Here is a 27884-nt window from a genome sequence, read left to right on the forward strand (position 1 = left end):
CTGCTACCAGTTTTCTGATGTAATCCGATCTAGCAGTTTCTACCATCTCATTGTAAGACATGAGATCCCTGAGGTGAAGTCTGTGCACCTCAAGTTTAGTGGACTTCCAGAGACGCTCAGTCTTTTTGACAAAGTCTCTTCGGACTCAGGAGATCTTCATTTGTCCAAGGGCACCGTCAAGTTCGATTTAACAGGTGCCACTTGATCCAGTATTTAAACACAATGAGTAGTGACAGTGAATCAAACTGTCCACGTCTGGGCAGTTATTAAAGGAAAGAGAGTCAAACATAGCAGAAAAACTGTCTGCAGTATCAGCTGAGATGACACGTCTCTGAGACCTAACTTTCAAAGGCTTAGGTTCAGGGATGAAAAACAAGGTCCAGGTTAAACAAGACAAGAGAATGATCACTCAGATGGACATCATGTACAGATACATTAGAAATGTCCAGGCCAAGAGTAAAAACAAAGTCTAAAATATGGCCTTTTTGATGAGTGGGTTCAGAAAAATCTTGTTCAAAATTAAAGGCTTCTGTTAAAGTTAAAAGTTCTTTAGCAGAGTGACGTCATCAACATGAAGATTAAAGTCTCCAAGAATAAGAACAGATTCCATTTGAATAATGGAAGATAAGAAGTCACTAATGTCTTTCAAGAACACCACCGCAGGACCACGTGGGCGGTAGATTGACACACAATAGAAAGGTCTTGTAGAATCAACCAAGATCATCTGAGACTCAAAAGAAGTGAATTCCTGTGTCTGAATCACTTTGCAAGTATAACTCTCCTTATAGACTGTAGCAAGACCTCCCCCACGACCAGAGAGGCGAGACTTGCCAAAATAAAGAAAGGAAATGAAAAATTCTTACCTTTCGTTGAGGTCTGGGCAGACGGCAGCGCTGACGTGTTGTCACACATTTCATGAGAGGAACTCTGACGCGGACGTCAGAGTTCTTCCGCGCGATCGCAACTGGGCGTCGCATCCTGACCTGTACTCCAGACCGACTCGATCGCTTGTGGAAATCGCCCAATACCCGAGAAATCAAATGATATTCCACAGAGTCCGAGTCGATGAGAAGCGGAGCCGGAAACAAACTCACGGGACGTTGGTAACGGTCGCGAGTAAAGTCCTCCATCGACTCTCTGATGTTGAAAAGAGCATCACAATCATAGATCCGTGATGCTTGAGACATATCTTTAGTGATATGAGCATAATATCCGGACAAGCAGTCGTTAAAACGACTGGTTTTGGCAATTATTTCAGGAGCTCACGTTCGCAGCAGCTGATCAAAGGCTCACCGGAAGCGGAAGTGAATAGATAACCCGAATATACTCTGGATCCCAATCCCAACATTTGCAAGTTCCAAATTGTGGCTGGGGTTTTCCAGGTCGTCCACCTTAAGTGTTAGCCCTGCAATTGTTGCTTTCTGTGTTGCGTTCATGGTCATCAGTGAAACTATGACGTCTTGGTTATTCCAGATTCTTTTTTCAGCTTCAGTGACACGTTCTGTTACAGACTTTAAGTCATTTGGATTCCTTGCATTACATTAAGCAGACTATCCAGTCTTACTGCAAAGTCATTTTTCAGCTCGTGTATAGTCGCCAGAACTGTGTCTGCTGCCATGCCGGGTTTCTTCGAGTCTCCTTTAGCTCGGCCTTAGCATGTTGGCTACAGTCTGTTGCATCAGATTTAGGAGGTTGCTTTGTCGGTTTTGGAGCCATGATGAGTTGCAATTAAGCAAAAAAAAAAGAAGAAAATCCATTGGGAGTAGGCAGTCAAAAATTGAATTAAAGATTAAAGATCAACAATAATACACACAGTGCTTTTTCTTTGTTTTATTTTGTTTTATTATATACTGGATTCCGCCTCAGTTACTGTTGCGCATGCGTCAACTGAGCTCGCACACATCGAGCCATCTTCACCTTCCCCAGAAAAGTATGACGGGAGTGTGTGCTCGTATTTTGTGGCTGTGTCAGTTAGTGTTTGATCAACATCATACTCTACTTGTCTTGCTAAAATTGCATTTTTAATTAATCTTCTCCGGGGTAGAGCAGGGACTATGCCACTTTTTTATGGGAGTCTAACTCACCTGTCTTGTCTACTTATGAGAGTTTCACTAATGAGTTGCGTCATGTTTTTCATTTGTTTCATTTTGTCTACCTCTTTTCATATAGTTGTTGGTCCCCCTTGGCTCCATAACCCTTGCTTTGAATGGTGAATTCTGCTGTACTAGGTTGGTGATTCACAGTGCCTTCGTTCTGCTCCTGCTACGTCTCGTCCTCAGCTTCCTGTTTCTCCCCCTCCTGATTGGTTCTGCCAGAGAATCACGATTTGGATGAGGTTTTTTGCAAGGAAAGGGCTTTATCTCGACCTTCGCACCGTCCTAATGACTGCACCATCGACAAGCCCCTCTTCTTCACCACTTGGTGCAAGTTTTATTTGTTGTCAGCATATTTGGTTGGATCATATTTTTGAATCTTGTGTCTTGTGCACAGTTCCTGAAGTTGTCAGCACTTTATTTTACTTGACCCCCTATTCCAGCCCTGCCCTGCCTCCACCAAGAGATCCAGTCTTTTAGTAGAATTTCTCTTATTGTGGATCGTTCTGGAGTTATTAATTAAATACTGTATCTTTTTTACTTTCCCTTGTGTCTTGTGACAATGTACTTAACATTGTACGTTACAACAATTTGTTTGTTTCTTCTATCATCTGTCCAATGCACTCCCAATGAACCTCACAGAGCATGTCCCCAGTAATGTCCTGGCAGCGTGGGTGCCAGAGAGTTAGTTGCATGATTGTGGCTCCATTTACCCACGCCTTCAACCAAGATGGCAGCATGTTAGTCCTTGTTGATCCTTGTTTGTTTTAGTCCTACAATTTTAAGTGCTTGTGTACTCCATAAGATTTTATTCTTTAAATTTTCTATTTAACATGCAACATTTTTAACAGTAAAAACGGACTATTGTTAACTTTTTACATGGCTCATGACTCATGTGGCTTGATACTTGCTGGAGGCCTTGAGTGAGCCGAGGCTAGCTACCTACTGTAGCTAAAGCTTTGCATACACTGAAGTTGGCTGGAGGCAGAGAACTGTTTCTAGCTACTTTCTTGATGTCTTGAGTGTGCGGATACTTGATTGATACCTGAGTGAGCTACTACCTGCCGGAGGCCTTTGGTGAGCTACTACTTGCTGGAAGCCCTGGATGAGTTGCTAGCTGCTGGAGGCCCTGAGTGAGCTACTACCTGCTGGAGGCCCTCTGTGACTTGCTACCTGCTAGAGGCCCTGAGTGAGCACTACCTGCTGGAAGCCCTCCGTGACTTGCTACCTGTTGTAGGCCTTGAGTGAGCTACTACCTGTTGGAGGCCCTGAGTGAGCTACTACCTGTTGGAAGCCCAGAGTGAGCTACTACCTGTTGGAAGCCCTGAGTGAGCTACTACCTGTTGGAGGCCCTGAGTGAGCTACTACTTGCTGGAAGCTCTCCGTGACTTGCTACCTGTTGGAGGCCCTGAGTGAGCTACTACCTGTTGGAGGCCCTGAGTGAGCTACTACATGTTGGAGGCCCTGAGTGAGCTACTACCTGTTGGAGGCCCTGAGTGAGCTCATACCTGCTCGAGGCCCTCGGCGACTTGCTACTTGCTAAGCTGTGGCTAGCTACCTGCAATTCTGTGTGCTAATATTTTCTGAGCTCAAAATGAAAATGAAACAAATCCTAACCTTTCTCTGCTTGATGACCTATATTGACTATGTGGATTCTGGGCCTTACTTAGCAAGTCAGGCAGACTCTGTACAGGTTCCTTCTCTTTACTTTTCAGGCAGGGACACGCTCTGTCCCACACAATTAAAGTTATTATGCCATTGCATTTATCCGTATGCTCATAAAATGCTTTTAATTTCCTCCTCATTTTGAAAAACTGGTTTAACATCTCTGTAAATTAACTCCCAGCTTTTGTAAGCTCTTTAATTTTTTTTTAATGAAAGGCTTATGTCAGGCAGGTCTACTAGGCATAGACTCATGATCATGATGTTTTAAATTATATCTGGAAATGTTCAGCCAAACCCTGGTCCTGATATGCCTCAGCAATACGACACACCTGCAGACTTTAAAAGAAAAGACCAGGCCTGGGTATCATACATCTTAATGTATGGAGTTTAATCTCAAAATTGGACATGGTGGGGATTTGGGTCAATTCAACTGATGCTGATATTGTCGTTTTATCCTAAACCTGTTTAACTAAATCTGTTCATGATAAGGATATATACATTGATGGTTATAATGTTTTTCGAGTCGACCGCCCTAAGAAGGTGGATGGTGTTGCAATTAACACCAAAAGAAAATTAAATATTAATTTAGTGCTCACTGAATCACATAGTAAACAATTCGAGCTCCTGGCGTGCAATTATGAAGTTAAGAAAGACCATCATATCATGATAGTTGGCTGTTACAAACCTCCCTCTGCAAAAGCTAACTCATTGTCCACACTGGTGAATAGTCTGTCACAACTTCAATATAAGAAAATTGCTATAGTTGCTGGGAATCTTAACTGGGATTGGTTGACACCTGTGTCTGATGCATTTAAAGTACAGTGTGACACTTTAAATCTGACACAAATTATTACCTCTTCTGCAAACCCAATCTCAAATATCCCTTATTGATGTCATTTTGACTAATGTCCCCTTTAAATATTCTGCTATATAAAATCGGTCAAAACACAAAATACTTCGCTTCGTGGAGAAAGATGGACAATCCAGAGTGTGTTACGGGTTGTTTATTCGCCGCTCTAAGTAAGTTCCCCTCGGTAAAATCATTCAGAGATTTCCTGATGTTTCTTATCACATTTTTGCTGATGACATCCAGCTCTACTGCTCTTTTGATCCAACTGAGCCCCAGAGGCTGAACAGCTTAGTCAATTGTTTGCTAGAAATCGAACAATGGCTGAGTGAAAACACTTTGCAGCTAAATGTGGACACAACTGAAACTCTGGTGATTGCTCCTGATGATAAGATTCGAGGGTTGAGTCAGTACTTGGGTGACTTAGGTCAGTCTGTCAAACTGAGCCTGAGAAACCTGGGTGTTGTATTTGATAAAGACATGACTCTTGTTCAACACTGCAGAAAACTGAACAGAAACGGTTTCCTTCAACTGAGAAAAATCTCTAAACTTAGGAAAATGTTGTAACAACATGATCTGGAGCTTGTAATCCATGCGTTTGTGTCTTCTCGCCTGGACTACTGCAACAGTCTGTTTTCATGTCTTAACAAGACAAGAACTAGAAGGAGCTGTCTCGCCTGCAGTTGATTCAGAACTCTGCTGCTAGAATTCTGACCCTCTCAAGTAGAAGAACTCACATTTCTCCAATCCTTAAAACTTTTCACTAGCTTCCATTTTCTTTCAGGATCAACCTTAAAATTCTGGTTCTTACTTTCAGAGCTATTCATGGTCAGGCTCCTCCTTACATAACTGATCAGATACAGCCTTACACCCCAGCTCCGGCTCTGAGGTCTGTGGATCAGAATCTACTGATGGTTCTACACACACGGTTCAGGACCAGAGCAGAGAAATCCTCTCTATTTGCGCTTGATGGAGTCTACTGACTCTTTCATGAAACATCTTAAGACGTTTTTATCTGTTCAGGCTTTTCCTTGATTTTATGGAACTCCTGTTGTGTTATCAGTTTTATCTTGACCTTTAAAGTATATACTTTATTGAATATTTTTTTGATTGTTTAAGCGCTTTGTGACCACTATTATATGATGCTGGTAGTGTCCCTATATGTGGCTTATGTAATATATTTGAATGAAGGCTCTGTGTCTCAGACGTAGCAACATATACAACGTTTGACAAACATCTGCTCTACTTGGGAAGCATAAGTGTTTTTATGTAATCATATTTATTCTTCATTTAAGATTGATGGTAAACATTAGCAGATATGAATGACTTGTGACATATTTGTTCTTAACCTTCTGGCAGACAAATTGACAGAACTCAAATATGAAGACCTCCTCATATTTCTAACAGGAGCAGATAGTAAACCCTCCATTGACTTCTTCGACCAGGATGCATACGAGCGCTGACTTCCATACGCATCAACATGTGCAATGTCCCTGTTCCTGCCAAGAGGTATTGCAGAAGAGGATGAGCTGCACAACCTGCTTCTTCGAGCTACAAGAGAGTGAGTGGGGTTTGGAAAAGTAGATGTTTTTATTTAGACATCAATGCACAATATTGGACTGTTGAATGAAATCTCGCTAACAGATATTAGATAGTGTTGCTTTAAATCTGTTGTCCCAAGTAATATGTTTTTAAGTGTCTGTAATTGTTCCTTGTTCAGGGTGACACGTAGCTGGGTTAGCTCCCTCCAAAGACGTTCAATTCTTTGATTGTGAATGTAACACCCTGTGATATGTTTTGCATGTCCTTGTCCCTGCAGAAGGTTCATCAACAGGGCAACCATGGTATTCTCTCCTCCGTGATCAGATCGAACTCTGGAAGGTAACCGATATGTGATGGAGGCTCGAATAAAGCTGGTCAGTATTGTTTGTGCTGCATTTCAGATAGGTGATGAGCCAGAATACCCATTGATTCCACCATGTGTTACAAACCCCCACCTGTAATACATTAAACATAATTCAACGTTTATTGATTGATTGCAGGTTAAAATTAATAAATAAATAGTAATATAATGAGCAAAAGTGATGAAAGTGGTGAATTTGTCAACTTATAATGACTTGGAATATTACTATAGAAAGCAAACAACAGTGTGCATGGGCATCATTTTAGTTTCCATTAATTCTTGGATGCAAGAATATGAGAAAGTGATACATTTGCCATTAAGCATATAACTAGCATAAAATCGTAGAAACGTACCGAATAAGTCGCATATGGCCATCTATGTGCCAAAGGCTGTTTGGAAATGGGACATAGTATTTCCTTCTAGCCAGGCCTGGCTCCATCTTTGTGCTAAAGCTGCCAGGTCAATTCTGTTGAGGGTTTCTTGCAATCGTCTTCTTTTGACATTTACTCATCCTGCCAGCACGTACGCTCTCATCATCTGAAAGGGTACAACAAGATAGATTATTTATTCTGTATAAATGCATGTATTTCTAAAAAAAACTTAGATATCCTGGTCTACTAACATTTTAGCCTGCATTTGGAAACTGGTTATGGAGTCTCTGTACACGATCCTCCAGGTCAGTGTTGCTGATGGAAGTAAACCTGCCATGTTCTATCTGAAAACTCTATATTTTCCTATGGAGGTATGAAGAGGAGCAGTCCAACGTCCTTGCCATGGCCCTCACTGTAAAGCCCTGTGTGATGAGCAGTTGATTTGGCTCCTTTGTGATATCTAGGGTGGGTCTCCCAGGTCTTCCTGAAATATTGAAAGAGAAATGATATTAATAAATAAATATTAAAGAAATTATACAACGTGTGGTAATAAATGCACATATGAAATATTTTGTAAAGAATGACGGCATTGACGAATAAATAATCGTGATATCGATAATCAGAAATAGTGTGCAATTGGACTTTGATTTACGCCTACCTGTATGCAACGGATGGGACACATGGTGACTACAGCGTAGAGCTGTGGACCCCATAATAACTGCTCTCAGGTTGGTGAGACTATCAACAATGTCTTGAACAGACTCAGGACTAACAATACCCTGGATTCTCTGCACATTTGCGATTGAAACATTGATGGCCTGTATCTCGCTTAGACCTGCAGATCCTTGGCGATATGCTTGTTCTATCGCAGTGCATCGTCTTGGAATACGTCTTAAGACAGGGTCCGCCATTCCTGCATCCATATTTAAGATAGTTAAATTGTGTCGTCTACTGCTGTCAAACACATGTAATGGGGAAATGGTTAAAGTGAAAATTCACTTTGGGAGTTTTTGCAGGGCTATATTAAAACCTTTTTTATGTTTTATATGAATCATTGCGATAGGGAAATAGACTACAGTCTGTTAGATGTTCCTGTGACATAATGATCATTCACTACACACTGCTCAATAAATTTGGACAACGGTGCCAGGGTACATCGAAGGCAGCAATCAGGAGACAATGGTTGTGAGTTTACACCAGTGGAGGTGAATTAAAAATGTAAATAGGCAGAAAAAGAGTTTGGGGCTCTAAATGAAATCAAATCATTGTTATTGTCATCAGGTTGTACAACAGTTGTGCAACAAAAAGAGAGAGTTTCTCCGGGATCCAAGACCTACTAATACACACCTAAGCAGCACACACAGCACCCCTATCAATTGCGATATGATTACCTGAAAATAATCTTAAGCAGGGGTGGGCAACCTGGTCCTCAAAGAGCCGCAGTGGGTACAGGTTTTTTTCCAAAAAGTTCAAGTATGCACAGTTTAAGGACCGGGTTGCCTACCTCTGATATAGGTAGACTGAAATACATTTTTTTTTTTTTTTCCCAAATATGTTTATTGTGACATATTCAACAGTGTATACATTTTCACACATGTAATATACTTTTTTGTTTTTTTAACAGACAAGGAAAATTCAGAAAAACAGATTTTCGTTTCTTTTCCCCCCAATCAGAAAATAAAATAGAAATGAAAATAATAAATAAAAATAAATAAAGTAAAGTAATACATTAACTACAAATACTAATACTAAATAATAATACATTTTTCTCTTTTGAAATGCAGTGTATACATCTAAAAGGTTTGAGCATTTGAATTCAATGTGAATTTAATATGAATACCCGTGTGCTCCCCTCCCTCCCCACCCCTCCCCGGCTCATCTCACAGTACCGATGGAATGACACGTAAAAATATAGTTTCTTCTCAGTCAGGCAGTGCCTGAAGTTCAGTAAAATATTTGATGAAAGGTTTCCATTTGACATAGAATAACTCTGTAGTGCCTCTTAATGTGTATTTGATTTTTTCCAATTTAATATAGTACATTGTTTCTCTCAGCCATTTTGGTATTGGTGGAGCATCAGATGATTTCCAGCTCTGGAGGATGCAGCGTCTGGCAAGCAGTGAAGTAAATGCAACCATTTCTCTCTGTGCGGTGCTCAGTCCACTGGTGATGTTAGGTGTACCAAAGAGAGCAATATATGGACAAAGTTTCAACTGCACGCCAAGCACTGTGCTCATGATTGAAAAATGTCTGGACCAAAACATCTGAATTTTTGGGCATAAGAAAAACATGTGTGAGAGGTTGCATGGAGAGCTCTGACATCTGTCACATACATCAGTAATGGTGTCGTAGATCCTCGACAGTTTGGACTTTGAGTAATGAACTCTGAACAGAACTTTGAATTGGATCAGTCCAAGTCGAACACACGAGATAGAGGACCCAACCATACGTAATGCCCTCTCCCAGTAATCCTCAGTGATGCGCATCCCCAGCTCCTCCTCCCATCGCTCCCTTGTTCTTGTATCTTCTGTGCTGATTGACAGGATAGAGGCATATAATTTAGAGGTTGACCCCCTCTGCTGGTGATTAATTGTAAGAAACTCTTCCCAGGGTTGATTGGGAGGCAGTCAGGGAAAGTATGAAAAAGTTTTGGAAACAAAACTTCGGATCTGCAAATATCTGAAGAAGTGTGAAGCCGGTAGCTCATATAATGTAGAAAGCTCATTCAAATCAGGAAAAATGTCATTTATGTACAAATATTTTATATGTTTAATACCTCTATCCTGCCAGGTAGCGAATGAAGAGTCTAACACAGAAGGAGGAAACGCATGGTTAAGGCTCACGGGTGTAAAAGGAGAAACATCTCTAAACTTAATGTGACGCCTGAATTGAAGCCAAATTGTAATTGTGTTGTGAACAACTGGATTATTTGTAAATTCTGAAAGTTTTAAGGGAAGTGAAGAATACAACAGAGCTGTCATAGAGGTTCTCCGACAAGACGCCAGCTCCATATCACACCAAGAAAATTTTGACGACGCCACATAGAAGCCAATTTTTTGAATGTGAGAGGCCCAGTAGTAAGCTTGAAAATTTGGTAGAGATAGACCGCCATCAAATTTGCAATTTTGAAGAATTGCCTTTTTGATCCACAGCGTTTTTCCAGACCATAAAAAATAAGTTATTATCTTATCAATAGTGTTAAAGAAGTACTTGGGCAGAAAGCATGGCAGAACTTGAAAACAAATACAATAATTTAGGAAGAATATTCATTTTGACCACATTGATTCTACCAATTAATGAAAGGGGAAGACTTGACCACCTACGGATGTCAGATTTCATCTCTGAGATTAAAGGGGTAGAATTTGCTGAAACTAGTTTAGATATAGTTGAAGTAACATTGACCCCCAAGTACTTGAAGCCAGTCAGATTAAATTTAAACGGGAAATTGGGCAATTGCATTTGTTGTGCTGAGCCATTAATAGGGAAACAAACACTTTTATCGAGATTTAATTTGTAACCTGAACATTTACCAAATTTGTCCAGAAAGTTCAAAATCACAGGCACACCAACAGCAGGGTTTCAACATAGAGAAGCAAGTCGTCAGCATAAAGAGAGAGTTTGTGTTCTTTTCCATTGCGTATGATACCTTGAAACCCTCTTTCAGACCTCAGTGCAATAGATAGCGGCTCGATGGATAGAGCGAAAAGTGACGGAGAGAGTGGGCAAACTTGGTGAGTTCCACGTTCTAGACCAAAATGATTAGACTTGATATAATTTGTGATTACACTGGCAAGAGGCGAAGAATACAAAAGACGTATCCAGGAAATGAATACGTCCCCAAATTTGAATTTTTCTAAAACGGAAAAAAGGTATTTCCACTCTACTCTATCGAAGGCCTTCTCGGCATCCAACGATATTGCAATCTCTGGTTGAGCCTCAGTCTGATCAGAGTAAATGATATTAAATAAAGTGCGGGTATTGAAGAATACCTGACGTCCTTTTATGAAACCATTTTGCTCTTCGGATATTATGGTAGGCATGACTTTCTCTAATCTAGTAGCGAGGATCTTTGCTAATACTTTGACATCAGAATTTAGTAGAGAGAGCGGTGTGTAAGAGCCGCACAAGCTCGAGTCTCTGTCTTTCTTGGGTAGTATTACAATTTGTGCCTGGGTAAACGTTGGAGGCAACGTGCCAATCAGGTCCAGGGGCTTTGTTTGATTGCATATTTCTAATTGATTGTATGATTTCTTCTAGGGTCAAGGCTGCATCTAGTTTTTCCCGTTGAGTTTCTTCAATTAGTGGGAAGCACACTTTGTCCAGGAAGTCTCTCATTACATGATCATCCTCCGGAAAATTTGATCTATATAAATCCGAATAGAAGGTTTTAAAAATATTGTTAATGTCGATGGGGTCGTCTGTCAATGAGTTATTTTTGTTTCTTATTTCCATGATATGACGAGAGGTTGCTCGCCTGCGGAGTTGATGAGCCAATAATCTGGATGGTTTTTCCCCATGTTCGTAATAAGTGCCGCGACTACGGAGAAGTAAGCGTTCTGCATCTTTGGTAGATATCAGATCGAACTCTGCCTGCAAGTCGAGCCTCCGTTTGAACAACTCTGGAGTTGGATTTTCAGAATATTTTTCATCCAGATTACTTATGTCAGCAACAATTTGTGAGAGTCTAGCATTTAATTTTTTTTTGTATGGGACGAATAAGAAATTATTTGGCCTCTGAGGTAACATTTTAATGTCTCCCATAGTAAACTATGAGAGGAGCAGTCTTTACGATTTATGTCCAAAAAGTCATCTATTGATTTATAAATAAATTTACAGAAGTCCAGATCTGCCAGTAGAAGTGAATCAAACCTCCAGGGTGGTCGATTGTGCCTGTGAGTGGACAAATTTATATCAAAGATCACTGGAGCGTGATCAGAGATAACAATACTTAAGTAATCCGAATTGGATAAGAGAGGGTTCAAAGTCTCATCTATTAAAAAGTAATCTATTCTTGAATATGAATGGTGGACTGGGGAAAAGAAATAGAACTTCTTGGAGGAAGGATTCCTGTGTCTCCAAGGATCAACCAGACCACTCCGAATAGCAAAATCCATAAAAAATTTTGACATTGATGACTGCGTCTGTTTTTTAGAGCTAGAACGATCTAGTGTATTTTCCTGGACTCAATTAAAATCCCCACCCAAGATTACAAAGTGAGAGTCTAGGAAAGGAAGACCACTAAGTAATTTCCCTGCAAATGTGGCATCGTCAAAATTAGGAGCATAGATGTTTACCAAGAGAACTTTGGTTTGCATGAGGGTACCAGCAACGATAACATACCTGCCATCTATGTCCGCTATTACCTTTGTGGCTGTAAACTGTGTTCTCTTGTTGACAAGAATGGCGACCCCTCTAGCTTTTGAGTTAAAATTTGAGTGGAATATTTGACTCACCCAGGGGTTCCGCAGTCTATAGTGATCTTTAATTCTCAGATGCGTCTCCTGCAAGAACACTATGTCACAATTATTTTTTTTCAAATGAGTGAAAACCTTGGATCGTTTGATGGGCTCTCCCGTTCCTTTAATATTCAGCGGCCTCCCTGAGAAGTGATTTGTGTTACTCATAAGCAAATGCTGTGTACATTAATAAGTGAGTCGGTGACGATGAGCCGAGGAGAGTCCCTTCCCCTTTTCCCCGAAAACCACCAAAAACAAGTGAATAAGAAAAACAATAAAAGTTAAAAGAAAAAACCCACAAACCCGAACAACACGCAAAGTCCCCTCCAAAAACAAAACACTGGAGTGACGGCCGTGTAAAACCCACTAAGTAAGAAAAGTCGTTCATAATAAACGACAGGGAGTTAGTTTACCAACCCACAAAAAAAAAAAAGTTAACGCAACTACCTCAAATGAGTGGCCCCCGAAATCTGGCCACATCCTAATAGAGCGCAGATGAAGAAACAATTAAAATACAAATTGTTATTATCCGAAAGATACTTGTAAATCATATTAAGATACAGAACCATATTTGCAAGTGCAAAGAACAATATAACAAGTAAAATGTAAAAATGAAATGTTTCAAAATAGAAATCTTATAAAAACTTAATGTATAACATTAAACCATTTACAGCTTTTCAAGCTGTCAAGGAACAGAAACCTTAGTTATGCAGCAGCACAGACACCATCACTTCTCACTCAATGTTTTGACGTATTTTGCTGCTTCATCGGCTGATGTGAACTCCCTCTCAGTCCCGTTATGTGTGACCCGTAGGCGGGCAGGGTACAACAGACCATACCGAACTCCATCCAGAGCCCGTAGTTGTTGACGTACCTCGTTGAATGCAGCCCTGGCTCGGGCTACCTTTGCGGTGTAGTCAGGAAAGATCAACAAGTTATTGTCTCCAAACCTGATGCGTCCTCTCTCCCTGGCCCGGCACAAGATGTCAGCACAGTCTCTGTGGTAGTGGAACCTGACGACGATGGGACGTGGACGATCCCCGGGATTCGGTTTCGGTCGTAGTGTGCGATGGGACCGGTCGAGCTCCGGCATCGCCTCCAAACCGAACGCCTCCTTCAGCATGCTGGACACCACGGATGTAGAACAGCTGTCGGGTCCCTCCGAAACGCCCAGGATGCGCACGTTGTTACGCCGTGATCTCGCCTCCAGGTCCTCACACTTGTTCTCCAGTGTCGTCACAACCGTCTCAAGACGCTTAACTGTGGCTTTAAGTTGAGTGATGTCGTCGGAGCAGCCAGAGAGAGAAACCTCAATTTCCCCCACAGTAGACTTTAGCCAACGGGTTTAAAGTGCTGGTTTAAGTCGATTTCTTCAGCGCTAATGTAATTAAATTTAAAGTTTTACTGAAAGATTTCGGGAGCCTTCTCAAACACGTCCTACTCCATTGCTGGCCAAACCACGCCCCCGACTGAAATACATTTTAAATGTAATTTAATTTCCCTTATAACCTAGCTTTTGAAAGAACAAGAGGATCCCAATGTATTTATTAAAATTGAAATGAACAAAATTTACATTAACTTTCTGATCAGGTAAAAAAATGATAGAATTACTTTGCAATAGAAATATATGTGGCTGTGACACTTCGCCTTTAAGACAGTTATTCTGTTTTTGTAATTGTGATAGAACATAGTTATTCCAAAAAACACAATATCTCTGACACAACCACATACAATTAAAGATACTTGACTTGTCGGATCGACCAGAAAGGACCTAAACATTTGCTTGCTTGGTAGTATTAAATACGAATGCTCATGAATGTGTCAATTAGAACAGAGGCCTATTGCACAAAAGTAGGATACAGAATTATGTTGGGCTGTATTGGTTCTACGTCATATTGGTGTTCCGCCCTCTAACAACTTCGCTATTGGTTTACCCCGAGGCACCACCTCGTCTCTGAGAAAGCTTAATGAACTCGCCACCCAGCAGAGGGCAGTCCACTTCCTATAAAGGCGGGAAACACCCGCCGCACTTCCTCCTTTACAACTCAGCGAGAAAGCTCCTGAATCAGCATAGCAAATGTAAGCATGAGCATCGATGTGGACAAAGCATTGTGCCTGACATGTGACACCCCCCTGGGGAGGGAGGACACACATGTTTTCTGTTTTGTCTGCCTAGGCCGGGATCACGCGATTGCGGATTGTGGGGCCTGCCGTGTGCTTCCCGTGGAGGTCTGAAGGAGACGGGAGGCGTACGAGGCCCGCCGGTGTTATGAGGCGGATCCGAGCACCCTGTTCAGATCCGAGCCGGGAGATGTCGAAGCGGGCGGGGGAACCGGGCTGGTTCCTCGCTACCCGCTTGACGTCCTTCCGCGCATATTCACCGCCGCGGCAAACCGAATGTCGAGCTCCCCCCCGCACCTCCACTCGCGCCACCCCGGTTTACATGCGGAGTGAAGGTTGGGCAGAATGAGGCGCGCAGGTCTGCGGTTCCGGGGGTTGTCTGTCCTAAGTTGGACGAAATCTGGGACTTTGCGCTGCGGGGGTCTGCCTCTCCCATGGCTGCGGGGCCTCCCATAGGAGCCTATGGACCCTACTGCCGTGTGGACGGGGTGGACTGGCGGCGCAGTGTCCCGGAGCCCTTGGATGCGGTATGTGCTGACCTCGACCTGGGAGCTCGGCTCTGGCCAGGTACCCTGTAGCTCTGCCTAGAGCTGAAGACAGGTTGACGGCGATGTTGTTCAATAGAACCTATTTGGGGGGGACGCAGGTCGTCTCCCTCGCGAACAACATGGCTCTCCTGTGCGGTGCGCTCGACAGGCTCACCGTGGACCGAGACGACCTTGGACCTTCTGACATGGAGGAAGTCAAGGACTTGGTGGCTGCGCTCCTCAGGATGTCGCAAGCGTATGCGATCCTGGCAGGAAGACTCCGCGACGCTGGACAGCTGGGCCACCGGCATCTGTGGCTAGACTTGGTAGGAGGGTACTCCTGGATGGACCCATAACAGAGGATTCTCTGTTTTGTCCGGAGCTCCGTAACATCGTGGCCAGCCAGGAGGCAGAGCAGCAGGAGTCAGCGCAGCTCCGCCATCACCTGCATGGGCGTGATGACGAGGCGCGACGGAGATTCGGCCCTCTGAGACGGAGATCCCGTTCGTCGGCCTCATCATCTGGTGCTGGGGGGAAGCGTCACCAGAGCCAGCCACCCCAGCAACACCAACAACAACGGCAACAGCCGCGGCGGGCGAAGAGTGAGCGTCGCCATGATCCGCAGCAGGAGCCGGGGAGCCAGCAGCCGCAGCGGAGTCGGCGGCCGAGGGACCAGCAGCAGCGGCGGCGACGTTGCAGAGGCGGCGAGGCTTCTTCTCGGGGGAGCCCTCCTCCCCCCTATTCTTTTAAGGGCTTTTATTGAAATAAAACAAAGAAAACGTATGACGTTTCATGTGTTTTGTTTACAGACGCGCAGATGTCCGCGAGACCGGCTGAGTCAGCTGTGTTTACTTCCGCGTCGACCAGAGCTCGTGCCCGACAGAGCTTGTCAGCTGATGAGGTAAGTGGAACTAGTCCGGACATGTCTATGTTGACCGGAGGTTGTTCCTTCCCCCACAGCACTGTCAACAAACACCGTGGAGGACGTCACATATGGCTGCGGAAAAGAGAAAACGCCATGGAACTGACGCAACACGGCGCTTTTACGTGCAAGTTTTCTCGCCGTTCTGAGACCAGGCGTGGACAGGGAGCTTTCACCCCTTCTGGTTGATCATCTGGAGAGGTGCGTGGCGGTCGGATCTCACGAGTGATGAGCAGGTCAGGACCGCCAGCGGAGCTTGAGAATGTACTGGACGCGGTGAGTGATGCGGTGAGTGATGCGGTGCCGACGCGCGTGCGACCTGTTCTGAACTCACATCAGCTCCGGGTAAATTCTCAAGCACATTCCTCCACATCTCGGGTTTTGTCAGCTCCAGTGACACTAAGGAGTGCTTAGGGAGCTGGGAAGACTTCCGGGGGGGGGTAAGGGGACACGCACAACACGCATCTGAAGTTTCTCACGCGCACTTGCGCGTTTCTCCTACAGAGCCGGATTTTATGTATGAGAGTGGGGGTTCTAGTGAATCCGGCACGAGTACATGCGCTGTTGATTCAAGAGATAGAGAGGCGGCTTGTGTGATGCCCTTTCGTCAACAACCTGCTCTTGGACGTTCACGGGGGCTGGCCGGAGGACAACCCAAAGTTCGTCAGGGCTGCGGTTCTGACAGAACATTATTCGGCTTGGAGTCGCCTGGTTTTACTTCATTCCAAATGGCAGAGGGAAGTAATCAGGCGGGGCTATGCGCTCCAATTTGCCCGTCAACCCCCAGCTTTTTCAGGGGTTCTCTGGACTCGTGTGGCGGAGCAGGAGAAATTATCCTGTCTAAGAAACAAGGTGTCTACTCTGCTGTAGAAGGAGGTCGTAGAACTGGTTCCTGCAGCAGAGATGATGACAGGGTTGGAAGACCGGGGGTTGGAGGCCCATTCTGGATCTCAGCTATTTGAACAAATTCATAGCTACCCGCCCGTTTTGCATGTTGACAGTCAAGAAACTGCTCACAGGTGTAAGTCCAGGAGATTGGATGACATCTATCGACCTGACCGACGCGTACTTTCACATACCGATAGTCAAGAGAGCACTTGCGTTTCGCCCTCGAAAATTGTGTGTTTCCGTTTGGCTACTCTCTGGCACCCAGGACCTTCACCAAGTGTGTGAGTGAGTGGGGTAAGGATCTTGACCTATCTGGACGACTGGGTGATCCTTGCCAGGTCAGAGGCAGAAAGTTACGCTCACACACAGAAGGTGTTGAGCCATATTGCCACCCTGGGGTTCACGGTGAACCTCAGCAAGAGCGCTCTGACTCCAGTTCAACAGTTAGTTTACTTGGGGGTACTGTTGAACACGGAGGAGGGATACGCGCGCCTCCCGGACGAGTTTTGCAGGACATCCAGTTTTGGAACTCTCTAGCCAACCTCAGACGGAGAGTTCCATTGGGTTGCGTCCTTCATTACACTCAGGTGTTCACAGACGCTTCTCTGACAGGCACCTCGGGTCAGGCCTATGCCAGCGGGGTCTGGAACAGGCCGGTGTACAGACTGTCGAGGGGGGCCGTCCAGGATGAATGGGGTCCATCCAAGGCAGTGGCAAACGAGATATGGTCTCGGTTCGGTCACCCGGTGGCAGACGTCTTCGTCAGCAAGGTAAACTTCAAATGTCCTCTCTGGTTCTCCCTCAGGGCATCGGATTGCCCCCCACTAGGCGTGGACGCTTTAGCCCACTCGAGTTGGCCGGCCGGACTCCCTCCTCCGCGGCTCCTCCTCCCCTTAGTTCAGAGGGCGAGGCGGGAGGGGCTGAGGTTAAACTGGTAGCGCCAGACTCCCCGGGGGCAGTCTGGTTCCCAGAGCTGATGCGCATGGCGGTCGGGGACCAGTGGGCCATCCCTTGGGCCCCCGCTGCCCTGTGTCACGCAGGGGGGACTCTGACAGCGCACCCGGTGCTGGGCCGGCCTCTCAAAGTGTGGCTCCTGCACGGGACGAGCTGAGCGAGACTTTGGACCCAGGCGTTCTCCACACGCTGGAGAACGCCCGGGCCACACGCAGGCTTTATGCCTCAAAGTGGGGGATTTTCTCCCGCTGGTGTGCAGACAGGTCCTTGGACCCCAGCTCCTGTTTGGTCTCTGCTGTCCTGTCTTTCCTGCAAAATTTGCTGGATAGCGGACGGACTGTGGCGACACTGAGAGTGTTCGCATCAGCCATAGCGACGAGGCATGTCGGGTTTGAGGGTGCTTCGGCTCGCGCCCACCCTCTGGTGGCACGTTTCTTGCGGGGTGCCTGCAGGCTTCAACCTCCTGCAAGGCCTTCCAGCCCTCAGTGGGATCTCCAGTTGGTACTGGACTCTCTCACAGGCCCGACCTTAGAGCCTCTTGACCAAGTCCCACTGGATATCTTGTCATTCAAGGTGTCGCTCCTTCTGGCACTAACAACCACGAAGAGAGCGAGTGAGCTTTGTGCTCTCTCCACTAGCCCTGAGTGTCTTTCCTTTGGCGTCTTCGGTGTCATTGCGTCCTAACCCAGAAGTCTCCGCCCGAAGATTCTGAGTTCTTTGTCTTCACCTGTTAACTAGTTAAAATTAGCTAGTTAAAGTAGCTGTATGAAAAAAATGCAAATGAGGAGGGTGGGACTCTTAAAAGGGCTGCAGACCACAATGCAAAAAACAGACAAACCATGTTCCTTGATGCAATAGTATACAATTTGCAGATCGATTTTCAAGATTGTAGAAGAAAAATTAAAAAACTTGCAATTTTGCGTAATGAAAAAATTCTCTAAAAGTCAGAAAAAGATGCGATCCTAGCAGTTCAGAAACTATATTTATGCTGACGTCAGGCGCCATTGCTTGTGACGCAGCTGCTGCTAACAACAGCAGATTCTCTGCTGTAGTGATGATGTGAGCGGATGTTTGTCGAAGAAAAATCACTTCAGAAGATTCAACACCACTTATTAAGCTTCTAGAGAAGAATCACGACAAAAAATATGAACACGCTGAATAAACAAGAAAGGCTTTTGTGTGACGTCACGACCTGAACTCCAGGACCATCAGTGTTGACAGAAAATTACATTTAACAAGTGTAGTTCATTGATAACACAGTTAAATGCTTTACTAGTGATATTACAAAAGTATCATCATTATTTAGTTCTGGAACTTTTTACGATCACTTACTAATCTTGAAAATTGCAGGATTGTTTGCCCCTTTTCCACATTTTCACTCTTATTGTTTCACCAACTTGTCAAGTCCAGAGACTATCTAGGTATTTTGGGGAAATAAAGTTTCCAATTTTAAATGTTTCTATTGTTCTAAAAATGCTAAGTATTTATTTGAATAACTTATAATTGTTTGAATAATAATGACAACTTTGCTGCAGAGGAAGATCTTTGAACACTAAAATCAAGTAGAGTGAAAGAATAAAGAGTTACAGTAATGCTATGGGTTACAAACCTATATATAATGTAAATGTAAGCATAATTAGGTTAAAAAGGTTGTCGTATGGAGGTTTGTGTATTTTCAGAAATCATTTTTAAGTTGCAAATTTTGACTTTCTGCAATATTGAACAACACTATTAAAGTATTTCTAACACTGAATCATCATGATATCACATAGAAAGATACATATATACATATACATATACATATATATCTATATATATATAGATATATATCCCGTAGGGTTCAAAGCAGAAAACCTCTTGACTTGGTGTAACCCTAACCCGCATGAAAAAGGCTGAGATTCTAGATTTAAGAGATGTAATGCCTTTAAAAGGCAGTTGATGATCTATTGACATGTCACATTATTTGTCTTTTCTACACCTAACCTGGCATTTGTACTCTGCTGGATTACGTTTTGCAGTTTTGTATTAGTAATTGGCCTAGTAGGCCAAAATTATAGCAGATTTCACCGCATGTGAAAAGTGGACACCGGCATCTACCATAGCAGATCAACAGCACGTCAGAGCTACTGATCTTCATCCGTTTATTGTGTCTTTAGAGCGCTTAAAAAGTAACCACTTTAGGGCCGGGACTCACTGCTCAAACTCACTGATTAAAACAAAAAACCTTTAAGCAAAAATGGATCAATTTGAGTTACACAAACATTATTTTTACTTAGGTGGTATTGGAACGACACACAATTAGGATACACTTAACCTTCCATATGTAATATTTATATAATATAAATTCTTAAAATAGTGAAATCAACAGGCTTTTCTCTTCTTTAAAAAAGAAACAGGAATAAGGGTTCTCTCATGTCTCCGCTCTCCCTGTTTTATTTTGGTAGTGTATTTCCGTCTTTATGATTTTCTTTGTCTTGACAGGCGCGCAGGTGGGGTTGATTGAATGACGGGTTCTTCCCATTGATAAGGAGCGTCTCTACCCGGAAGAACTCGCCAAAGTATTGTGTCTCCAGACCAGGTTGGCTTTTCCTTTGCTCCCGCTACTCGCCTTTGATCTGAATTTAGAAAATCTTGTGGAAATCTCCTGATGTTGTCACCGCTTTAATTTGCTCACATGAGTCCCTTTCGTCTTTTTGTTTAGTTGACGTCGAGATCCCGATCTCCAGCCGTGCCATGCCCCCATCCCGAGTGCCTGTTCTTTTTGTTCTCTTTGTGGACCAATCTGTATTCATTAAAGACTGTTTTTGAACTCTCCCACGTGGGTGTATCCTCTGATTCCGCTTCTGGGTCTCCTGCCCTGATCGGATTGTGACACTCTCAAGCTCTTTGAATTCACCTCCTCACTCCCGCTTTGACACTAGCTTGACATCAAACACTTCAGCAGTTGGTTAATATTTTTTTCTTTAATCTCAGATGACGTCCACAGTAAAATGTAATATACCATCCTCCTTCAAAGATATAATAACTTTTGTCTTTCTGCCAAAGAACCTTTATGTGCACTTGTGATGTGGATATTGAAGTTTTTTACTGACATACTGAGTACAAAAGAGATCTTGGAATTTAAAAGACACTAAAATCACCACATTAGTTGCCATTTAACCTTTAACAACGTTTTAGTAAGGGTTGCTAAGTGATGGACGCGTTGCAGTAGCGGCTGCTGGTCATTCAAGGAGGGGAGGCTCATTTAAACACAATGGTGATGCAGAAAAGGAAAGAAGAGTCATCAGTTTCATTAGCATTCAAAAAGGCGCTGTCATTAAAATTCCCCCGCATGTAACCTATGACATTATCAGGGATCCCCTGAACTCTGATCCCATTTTCATGTGGCATACGCATTCATCATCCAGATGCTCTCCTGCATCCGCAAAAGCCAAAGCCTTTTGAGGAAGCAGCGGTTAGTAAACCTGACAAAGGCTGCATTAAATTGTGATTACTGCAATGAGGTGGGGGTCAACACACTCAGAGTTCACCAGTCGTGAATCTTCCGAGTCTAGAGTTGATGTGAAAGCATGGGAGAAAGAAATTCCTCTGCATCCCCAATGATTATGTTTGCAGACCTTTATTTTTTGCCATATTATGGAATATATTAGACATTATATTACTACCGAACACAGCAGTCATAAAAAGTGGAATTAAACTTGTTTCTGATAGAAAACTCTTTTACTAGAGGTCTACTATAATCCAAGTACAAATATAGTGTAAATGTACCCAATTCTAAGAAAGAACCGGCATACTGCAATACTTGGATGAGGGGAACCTTAGCCTGGAGAAAGATCCTATCACCATACTGATAAACTCTTGTATAGGTTTGAGGAATCTAGAGTTGCTGGAATATAAAAGAAGGTTAAACATTGATGTTGCTGAAACCAGTCTGAACAAGAGCAAAGTGATGGAAAAACACGTTGTATCAGACAACAATGTAATCTGACGTAGCTCAGATGGTAGAGTGGTTGCCTGCAGTCCAAAGGGTTGCAGGTTCAATCCCAGCTCCAGACAAGCTTGTGTCGTTGTGTCCCTGAGCAAGACACTTTACCCTGATTGCTCCTGATGGTGAACTTGGCGCAAGTGTGCATGCCTACTCATGTTCTAGTTATTTCTAGAGCGACTTTCTAGACCAGGGTCACAACACACTTTCACAATCACAAACAATACAGAGTTAAATATATACTTAAAAGATCAAGACACATAAGACAGAAAGTCATGGGAAAGCCTGCACAAATAAGAATGTCTTAAGATGTTTCTTGAAGGAGGTGTATTGCATGTAATCCATTCGATTTGTTTCTGTGCCTGTATTTTCCTCCAAGAATATATGAGTGTATGAGAATGAGTGGTATATTGTAATGGCCATTGTGGACATGGCAGTGGAGGATTGGTATGGCAAATAACTCAGTATGGTTTTGTAAGTTAACAGTGATCTTATAATTAAGCAAATTTGGGCTGATGGATTGGTCCTTGCTGCCTTATGAGGTCTAATCAAACCACTATTTTTTTTAGGGTTTTGCAAATCACTGTATGTTTGTTCTGCAATCATTTTTAATTATCAAAAAAGTAGTCATAATTAAGAAAAGCTTAGAATCATGGAGCAAAGCATCAGACAATATTTTCACTATTGAATTGAACCTTGTTTACCGCATTCACACCCACCCTGTTGGAATTGGACACACACACAATAAAGATCGGTGTGATTACAGGTGTGAAATGGAGCCTGAGTCAGTCCTTACTATAGGCTTTAATGAAAAGTAAAGTTTCAAGCAGTTTCAAACAGAGATTGGTTTGATTGATTTGGGGTAACTCATAGATCTGAGTTTAAGGATTATAGCATTTATTTCATGATACATTTTAAAATTACTTTCAGAGCTATTCATGGTCAGGCTACTCCTTACATCAGTGATCTGATCCAGCCTTACACCCAAGCTCTGGCTCTGAGGTCTGTGGATCTATTGATGCACACGGTTCAGGACCAGAGGAGAGAAATCCTTCCAGGCTGTTGCTCCTAAGCTTTGGAACAATCTTCCTCTCTCTTTGCACTTGATGGATCTACTGACTCCTTCAAGAAACATCTTAAAACATTTTTATTTGTGCAGGCTTTTTCCTGATTTTCTGCGACTCCTGTGTTTGTCTAACGTTGATTAAAATGTTTTTTTGTTTTTTTTAACAGAACCATCATTATTGTTTAAAATAGCAACTGAAGAGCCATTTAGTAAATTACTCAAACTATGAAATAAAAGACAACACGTCTAAAAAGCTTTGTGAGACCCACAGTACATGTTTGAACTTTGAACAGAACTGATACTTGAATATGTTATTCTACACTCCATTTTGAGCTGAACTGTAGTGGTTTAAATTGCTATTGCTATACTTCCTGTGCCCTGTAGCACAATGGGAAATTTTGAGAAATCTGTAAGTTGATGCTCCATAACTCAGCCATTATTGTTTTAAATGATCTGAAACCTTTGGAGGTTCTTAAGGTTTTATCCATCCACAATTGTTTATAAGGGCGTTTCTCTAGGGGCTTTCTGAAGCTAAATCCAGTTTGGGAGGGGCTATTATTATAGTTCCACCAGAAAATGATTTTAGAGGTGTCAGGGATCACACAGAACATGTTTTATTGGTCTGAGAGTCAGAGATCAAAGAAGAGCAAAATAGCAAAATTCAAAACATGTTTTTTGGCTCCTGTTTATTCCCTGCGGCCCCTGGGGGTCTGAAAATGAGCATGATAGTTCACAATAGACTCAATATCAAGCATGTCAAATTTTGTTCATTTTGGTATTCAAATATTTGACCTTTCTGTGGTTTAACATGGCCATTTGGAAATGGAAGGGGTAAATTCTCTAACCACAAGAGGCTGGCATTTGAGACCATGTGAAGCTAGAAGGATAATATTTGATTTGCGCTACTTCCGGTTTGGGAGGGGCTATCATTATCGTTCCACCAGCATGTTATTTTAGCAGTGTCAAAGGTCACACAGACCAGGTTCCATTGACCTGAGAGTCACAGAAGACTAACAGTCCTGAAGAACTTGGTCATGCCTTGAGTATAAGTGTTCACACTAGACTCAATATCAACCCTGGCCTTCTAGAACTGGTCTCATAATGAACATGCAGAGTCATGGGTGCTCATATTACCTGTGTGTAAAATTCGGTGTGTATAGAAGAAAGTGAGGTAGGAGCACTCACTGTTGTTCTAGAAGTTCTCAGGCTTTTTTCTCCAATAATGAATGCATTTATAATCCAGCTTGTGTTGATGTCATGCTCATCCCAAACAACTTAAGTAGTAAACGTTAAAGGCATAAATGCCTTTTACACTGGATAAGCTATTAACTCCAATATCAATATTGTACATGAGCTGCTTTTTATCACCCTGACATAATAATAGAGGTAGGTTCACTTCAGTAGCTCCTAAATTTGAAGGTAACAATCTCAGTTAGTAAACTTGACATCTTCAAGTCGTAAAAGGAGTGAGTGAGCGAGCGAGTGAGTGACACATACAGTCACATGCCACACAGGGCACAAGCATAGAGTCACAGCCACCAACAGCCCCCCATCATTAGACTGTAGACTTTCTTTTATTGTCATTGCACAGAAAACACAGCAGTGAAACTGGCAACCAAATTCCGTTACTTGGCAACCGTTAAAAACACACCTTAATTAATTTATGTATAAAAAGTATTAATATAAATAACTTAAAAAAAATGCAATATAGTATAACAGAATAAATAATTAATGTTTTAAATATTGCATATAATAATTAATGTATATAAAAGTATAAATATACATAAGTTAAAAATAGTGCTAATATGTTATAAATAGCATAAATACATAATATTTTAAATAGTGCACAGCTCAAGTCATATTTCATTCAGTAGTCTGATGGCCAGAGGGAAGAAGCCATTTCTAAATCTTTCTGATCTGCATTGGATGCTGCGGAACCTTCTGCCAGACGCCAGGAGAGGGAACAGTCCATAGAGGGGGTAGGTGGGGTCAGACAAAATTCTGTCTGGATTGGGGGGAGTGGTGTCCCGATGATCTTCTCTGCAGTCCCCACCACTCACTGCAGAGAATTCCAGCCAGTTGCACAAGGGGGTGTTGAGGCCCAAAGGGCCCAGTTTGCATACCAGGTTCTGGGGAATAATGGTATTGAATGTTAAGCTGAAGTCCAGGAACTGCATTCGCATGTGGGTGTTCTTGTCATCAAGGTACTCCGGACTCCGGTGGAGAGCAGTGGAGATGGCATCCTCAGTTGAGCGTTAGGCTGGTATGCAAACTGGAATGAGTCAAAAAATTTGGGCAGTACAGAGAGGATGAGGTCCTTAACCACCCGCTCGTAGCACTTCATTATGGTTGTTGTTGCAATCGGACGAAAGTCATTAAGGCGCGTGTTGGTTGGTTTCTTGGACACTGGGATGATCAAGGCAGACTTAAAGCACGCGGGGACAATAGCCTGGATCAGTGACGTGTTTTAAATATCAGTGAGGACGCAGGCTATTTGGTCTGCGCATTCCTTGACAAGATCATGGACAAAGGGAAATGCCACCCAGGGCCATCTAGAAAAACTACCCCCCCCCCCCCATCCACCGCCACCAGCCTAGCACCATCAGCACCACGCCCCCACAGACCCCCAGGGGGCGGCGAACGGAGCCAACGCAACACCAGCAGCCACCACCGCAAGGCCCAAGGTCCCACAAGCAACAATTTATTCACTTTATTTGAATGATTAGAAAATGAAACAAAGTAGGAAGAACTCTCCACAGGAGATCGTGACACAGGGAGTTTGAAGGAACCAATAGGGCTATAGGGGGAGGACCTCTCGGCCCGGAAGTAAGAGAGCGCGCACACAGTGAACTTGTGGCCGCAGAAACACAAACAGTGAGCACAAAAAGCTATCATGGACCGTAAAACATGATGTTGTGGTGACTAAAAATTATCGTGGTGACTCGCTTGGCCCTGAGTCGGATCTTCGACCTCTCTCTCTCTTTTGTGATCCGAGTGCTCTCTGTACTTTTTTTCCACATCGCTCTCGACACATTCTACAACTCAGTGACGTCACCAAGTCAGACTTGATCACCAGATCGCCTGGTAATCACAACTATAAATCACAACAACACTACCCCATCAAAATTTGGCGCTCGTAAATTGATATCATTGTTTTACAATACTTAGCATATTTCATTAGATTTGAGCTCATTTTAAATGTTCATATAATTATAATTATTAAAACTATAATCAGTATATTTTGTTTTATGATAGGCTGATGAAGACACGCCTGGAAAGCATCGTTTAGCATTTATCATGATAGCAAATGTAATGTTGAAGCAGTAGTAGTGTGACCACTGCATCAAATAATATACAAATTGGCCTATAAATTATTCTGTATCGCAGCTAAATGATAAACTGTACTCTATAGTTTTTTTTAATGTGTTTTGTTTATTGTGACAAATGTTTATTATTCTCTTCAAATAAATACTTCTAAGATAAATTGATACTACACTAACAGGGTGGGTCATGCCCTCCCCTCCCTCGTAATACTGTATATGATTTGTTTATACGTGTAATTAATTACCATTTTAATTTCAGGTACCGCTGAAGAGGGCATGTCTTCAGCATCTCTTGATCAAAGTTACAGAAGCTTTGCAACTTTGTGGTGAACCACGAAATGTTTTTCTTTACAGCTTTTGTCAAGCCAAATCCAGTTCCCCCAGAGTGTACTAGGTGCCTGAGCGGAGCTCTCTATGGCACTAAATCAAGAATAAAACCATGGACCAGACACCGAATGTCACATTCCAATAATGATCCAAGGAGAACAGGGACGACCCAAGTATGAAGTTACTGTGGAGCAACTTCAGACCCTTTTAGCAACATTGCAAACATCCTAATTGTCTCCATAAAAACTGTCTAACGGCGCATGCATGAATATGGACTGACTGTCTCGCAGTCGTACAGCGGGCCTAATAAATGACCAAATTGACGACGTCGAAGGTCACTAAAAGAGAGGGAACCACATGTTGGAATTCGTGTATTGAAAGGTGTTCTGAATTCCCTGGGCCATCATCTTCAGTGACGTCGAGTGTTGGTGTGCTGTCATGTATCATAAAAATGGGTTGTGTTGCACATATAAAAATATTCTGTTCCTGGTCAACTGCACTTGGTTCATGTTTACACTAAACACAAACTTGTTAGGTAAGTTGTATTATACTACATACTATTTTATAGGTAACTTAGATCAACATAATTGTGTATGTCTCCTTGCACGGGTCCAGTGATTCAATCTCGCTCTTCTAACTTCCACCTCTTTGATATGTTTCATACATTTTATTTGAATTATTTGAAAAAGGATAATTAAATTCAGCACTTGTATTTTTCTCAATTGTACCTTTTATTGGAAAATGTATTTAATTTTATGCTGCAGATCATGTTTCTTGGGGCTCCTAATAATAATAGAGCTGCAACTGCTCTCAACTTATTTTTGAACGGAGTTCAGTTAAATGGATTTCCGTTGCGGTAAGTTTGGAATCTATTCTGAATTCAATCATTTTTTAAATTATTACTACAAGAGTGTGAACATTAATGTGTGTTTTCTAAACTCCCAAGCTTTTTTTTTATATGAACTTTGTACACATGAAAACAAACTTGTTTTATGTTCTTTTTCAGAGTAAGAGGTGATCAAGGAGTCGAAGATGTTGACATTGCACGATGCATTAAAGGTTATGTACACTATTTCAGGAAAGAGTGTACATAATCAATGGTTTGTTCGTTTTTTATTTTAAGCGATAAGAAAGTAAAAGCAGTAAAAGTAAGATGGAAATGTTTCTTCTTGCCTATCTATGTTTTAATTTTTCTTACAGAATTCAGCGTTTATGGAGAGATATTTGGAGTGCTGTTTCAAGCCTGTACTATGAGACTTTCCATAATCTTGAAGATGAAGTTCTTCTAGATCCCTCCAATAGCATCCAGCTATTCTGTGCCCAGCAAGAGTGATTTAGACCTCTAAGAACGTAGTCTAATATGACCCCACAACAACTGTGGACATTAGGACTTATCCAGAATCCTGTTGAAGCTCCAAACCTCACAGAAGTAATAA

The 27884-nt window shown here is 42.7% G+C and overlaps 2 protein-coding genes across 3 annotated transcripts in view; both read left to right on the forward strand.

Moving 5' to 3' along the window:
• Nucleotides 1-20561, forward strand: part of LOC148071394 (uncharacterized) — a 36852-nt gene extending 16291 nt beyond the window's left edge. The window contains exons 2-6 of one of the 2 annotated variants that reach the window (XM_087799516.1): nt 6013-6166; nt 6425-6486; nt 7185-7344; nt 20229-20325; nt 20449-20561. In XM_087799516.1, coding sequence (XP_087655642.1) covers nt 6013-6166; nt 6425-6486; nt 7185-7256 — 288 coding nt within the window. In that variant the 3' untranslated portion in view covers nt 7257-7344; nt 20229-20325; nt 20449-20561. The remainder of the gene's footprint in view (nt 1-6012; nt 6167-6424; nt 6487-7184; nt 7345-20228; nt 20326-20448) is intronic. The other variant, XR_015712864.1, reaches the window with a different exon arrangement.
• LOC148071395 (uncharacterized) overlaps nt 15598-27884 on the forward strand; it is a 30174-nt gene continuing 17887 nt past the window's right edge. Inside the window, exons 1-2 of the mRNA XM_087799646.1 lie at nt 15598-15687; nt 17420-17563. Coding sequence (XP_087655772.1) covers nt 15598-15687; nt 17420-17563 — 234 coding nt within the window. The remainder of the gene's footprint in view (nt 15688-17419; nt 17564-27884) is intronic.

Source organism: Callionymus lyra, chromosome 9 (genome assembly GCF_982586985.1).
Source record: "Callionymus lyra chromosome 9, fCalLyr1.hap1.1, whole genome shotgun sequence".
Classification (NCBI taxonomy): Eukaryota; Metazoa; Chordata; class Actinopteri; order Syngnathiformes; family Callionymidae; genus Callionymus; species Callionymus lyra.